At 55.2% G+C, this 4,377-nt stretch overlaps 1 protein-coding gene across 1 annotated transcript in view; it reads left to right on the forward strand.

Moving 5' to 3' along the window:
* The window catches only part of LOC113959899 (dystrobrevin beta-like), a 105,227-nt gene that overhangs the window by 6,391 nt on the left and 94,459 nt on the right, over window positions 1-4,377 (forward strand). The window contains exons 4-5 of the mRNA XM_027669190.1: window positions 1,071-1,151; window positions 3,111-3,324. Coding sequence (XP_027524991.1) covers window positions 1,071-1,151; window positions 3,111-3,324 — 295 coding nt within the window. The remainder of the gene's footprint in view (window positions 1-1,070; window positions 1,152-3,110; window positions 3,325-4,377) is intronic.

Raw genomic sequence — 4,377 nt, forward strand, 5'->3', positions numbered from 1 at the left:
CAGGCTGTGGCTGTTCAGTGAAGTGCTGGGCTGTGGATGTTCCCAGGCTGTGGCTGTTCAGTGAAGTGCTGGGCTCTGGATGTTCCCAAGGACCTTTCTGAGTGAGGCTTCTCAGCACATCACTGAGAGGAGCCCGAGGTCACAGGATCAGGGAATATCCTGGTTTGGGAGGGACCCACAGGGATCATCCATCCAACCCCTGGCCCTGCACAGACACCCCAACAATCCCCCCTGTCCCTCAGGGTGTTGTCCAAACCCTCCCTGAGCTCTGGCAGCCTTGGGGCCGTGCCCATTCCCTGGGGAGCCTGTTCAGTGCCAACCACCCTCTGGGGAGGAACCTTTTCCTGAGATCCCACCCGACCCTGCCCTGGCACAGCTCAGAGGTGTTCCAACTCCACCTCTCCATTGGTGGAATATTTCCCTTTGAGGTCACACATCAGTGTTTTTCCTCTCCAGGTGAGCTTCATACCCGGAGAAGGTCCAGATGTGTAAAACTGGTGCTTTCAGGGGCCTTTTGTTGTTTTGGCCAACATACAAACTGTTCATGTGAGCCAAGAGCAGACCTTGGTGTCCAGCCTGGCCTTGGACACTTCCAGGGATCCAGGGGCAGCCATGGATCCTCTGGGCAGCCTGTGCCAGGGCCTCTCCACCCTCATAACCAACAATTCCTTCCCAGTCTCCCATCTGTCCCTGCCCTCTGGCACTGGGATCCATTCCCTGTGTCCTGTCCCTCCAGGCCTTGTCCCCAGTCCCTCTCCAGCTCTCCTGGAGCCCCTTTAGGCTCTGGAAGGGGCTCCAAGGTCTCCCTGGATCCTTCCCTTCCCCAGCTGAGCCCCCCCCAGCTCTCCCAGCCTGGCTCCAGAGCAGAGGGGCTCCAGCCCTGGCAGCATCTCCGGGGCCTCCTCTGGACTCTCTGCAGCAGCTCCACGTCCTTGTGCTGCTGTTGCCTAGGGCTGGAGGCAGCTCTGGGGGGGGGTCTCAGCTGAGGGGGCAGAGGGGCAGGATCCCCTCCCTCCTGTGCTCCATGGGACGCTGCCTGAATGTCACAGAGGACGTTGTGTCTGTTCCAGGGGCTCAGAACTTCGATGTCATCCGGCTCTCCACGTACCGAACCGCCTGCAAGCTGCGCTTCGTGCAGAAACGCTGCAACCGTGAGTCCTGGGCACCCCTGGGCTGCAGGCAGGGCTCCTGCATGTCCCACACCCTCACCCCTGCCAGCTCTGGGTGGGCTGGCAGCAAGCACTTTGTCAGGCAGGGGCAGTTGTTACTTTAATGAAACGGAGATTAGGTGTATAGTTAAAAAGAGGCAGCAGTCTTCGTGTGATACTGTATAATCTCTTCGGGTTTGTTCCTTACTGTTCAGAATATTTAAAATGTAAGGGCCAGCACGATGCGTTTCCTTGCCCTCAGTGCTGGGTGCAGGCAGCTGGAGCTGTTTGAGGTGCTGTTCCACCCTGGGGTGCCCCAGAGCAGCTGCCAGCAGGGCACAGGGACAGCCCCTGGGGGAAGGTGTCTGGGTCTGTCCCGGTGGCACTCGTGACATGGAGCAACCATAAAGAATTCTGCATGTTCATACCCCACTGCCAGTGTAAGTTTTCTCCTCCTTTTCCCTGGCCCTGTGAGCGTGGACAGCTCCCCAGAGCAGAGGTGGATCCCAGGGGAGGGGTGGAACACTGCAGACGCTGAAGGAGCTGAGGTGTGCAGGAGCAGATCCCCCCTCCCAGGGCACAGGAGTTGGGGGGTGTGGCACAGGGGAGGCCAGGAGAAGAGCTCAGGTGCCCTGGGGAGGACACAGGTCCCTGCACGTTCCCCCCAGCCCGGGCTGTGTCGTGGGGCTGTGGTGACCATTTGCTGGGTGAGTGGCTCGGAGATTTCCCATCCTGGGCAGAAGTGTTGGTTCCTGGCTGTAGCTCATGGTCCAGGATTGAAAATCTCTCCAGCAGCAGAGAGGTGTTAAGGAATGCTGAGTGTAGGACGTTGCACTGGGCCCAGTTCAGTGCTGCCCTGAGCAGCCTTGGCCATCCCTGGATCTGTGGGTGAGGCTGGGCAGTTGGAGCTGTGGCTGAGACAGGGTGGGGGTCACAGCTTGGCTTCTGTCCTTGTGTGGCTCTTATGTGAGAAATATAGACAAGCTGAATGGAAGAAATGTTCAAGCTCACCCTGAGTTCAAACCCTTTTTTGGGGAGATCCCAGGAGTGGTGAACACACAGGTCTGTCCTCTGTAGCTGCTGGATCACGTTCAGTTTGGGTTGCTGTTGATCCTTAGATGTCTTCTCCACTCTCATGCATGACTTAGAGCTTTGAAACATTTCAAAATACTGTTTAATGTGGTTCTGCAGATTTCCCCAAACTGTGGTTTGGGAAATGTTTTCTCCCCGTGGTTAACACTCCTTAGATGTGTGCTTATATGTGGCAGGGTAATTTGGAAAAATGCTTTGGAGTTCTAGACCTGTGTTGTGCTCAGGTTTTGGCAACTGGATCAACTGGAAATGGTCACAGTTCAGCTGGAACATCAAGTTCCTCCTTCGATACTCTACTAGTCAGCACGAGGCTGTTCCAAATTACTGTAAACAGTTTGTAGGGAATTTAGAATATCGTGGAATCATGGAATGTTTGGGGTTTGGCAGCACCTCAAAGCTCATCCAGCCCCACCCCCTGCCATGGGCAGAGACACCTCCCACCAGCCCAGGGTGCTCCAAGCCCTGTCCAGCCTGACCTGGGACACTTCCAGGGATCCAGGGGCAGCCACAGCTTCTCTGGGAAACCTCCCCACCCTCCCCACCCTCCCAGGGAGGGCTCGTGGCTGACGTCTCTAACTCTGCTAAAACACACTGCATGCTGGGGGGGATGGCTTTGCTCCTCTAGGAATTGTTTCTGACAGAGCACCCAGATGCTGAAGGGTGGAATAAAAGGCACATGAGGTGTCTGGGCACTGCTCTGTTCCTTTAAACAGCTGTGAGTATGAACTCAGGGGTCTGTCTCTCTCTTTGAACACAAATAACTGTTCATTCTAGGGAAAAGCTAACCCAGCTTTCACAAGCAGTGCCACCAGAGTGACCTTGCATGCCTTACAGAATGGAAGTTAATTTTTTTTCCCCCTTTGTTTTTAGTTCACCTTGTTGATATCTGGAATATGATTGAAGCCTTCCGAGATAATGGCCTTAACACTTTGGATCATAACACAGAGCTCAACGTGTCCCGGCTAGAAACAATCATTTCATCCATCTACTACCAGCTAAACAAACGCCTTCCTTCTACTCACCAGATCAGTGTAGAGCAATCCATCAGCCTCCTCCTCAACTTCATGGTAGCAGCATATGACAGGCTAGTACCTGCTCCAGCTGTATCCTTGCTCTGGTTTGCCCCCCCAGGCTCTGGCAGCGGGGTGGGTGCCGCGGCTCAGGGCGAGGGGCCGTGTGTGCCACACGCGTGGCTTTGGGGGCACAGCGGTGCCCACGGGCACTGGCGGTGCCACAGCAGCACGGCTGGGCCTCAGACCTCGCCTCCTGAAGTGATTCAGAGCCCCGTGGGACTGGTGGGAGCCGTGGGCTGAGCTGGGTGTGCGGTGACACCGTGAGCCAGTGGTTTAGCGCTGGTGTGAGGAGTGAATGTGTTCTGTGGAAAATTGCTCCAAAGGGCCCTTTCCTGCTGCTGCCTTGTCTGGACAGTCAGTTTGGGTCCCCTTCCAGTGTGCTGGGAGCCCATAAAGGCCACTTCCCATCTCCTGGCTGGGAGCAGCTGGATTTCTTGCTCAGGGTTCTCTCCAGACCTTTCCTCGTGTCCGATTTACGAGCTCCTTTCACAGCCTGTTCCTGCAGGGTTTGCTTTGCTGATCTGGGGTGGCTGTGCCTCTGTGGGCTCTGCAGGTCCTTCCCTGTGGTTGGCACTTCTTACTTTTGCTCTTCTTGTTTTCAGCATCAGCTGTTACTTCAGTGGGATCTGTCTTCTGCTGTTGCCCCAGTGAGGGGTTTTACCCAGGACAGTCCCCAGCAATGAACGTGCCAAATAGTTGTTCTGTTTGTGGTGTCCAGGCTTTGATCCTTTCCTAATGTGACAACTTACTGCCACTAAACAGAAGCTGGGCTTGTCCCTCAAAAAGCCCCAGACCTCAGAACAGTCCCTGTCCCACTGAGGGTGGATTAAACCAGCACAGAGCTCAGAGCAGGGACACTGGGACAGCAGAACCAAGAGGGGCTTTTCTGATCTGATTTGGCCTTAGTTGGGAGACCAAGTTGTGAGGGTTGGCTGAGGGTTTAGTTATTTTCAGATCACACCAGAAAACATAGACTTTAAAACCAGGAATGGTCACGTTCTGGGGAGCTGCCTCAAAAGATCAAGGCTTTAGTTACAGACAGGTTTTGTCCCCCACTTTTCCCC

Source organism: Corapipo altera, unplaced genomic scaffold, assembly GCF_003945725.1.
Source record: "Corapipo altera isolate COAL_440 unplaced genomic scaffold, ASM394572v1 288, whole genome shotgun sequence".
In the NCBI taxonomy this organism is placed as follows: domain Eukaryota; kingdom Metazoa; phylum Chordata; class Aves; order Passeriformes; family Pipridae; genus Corapipo; species Corapipo altera.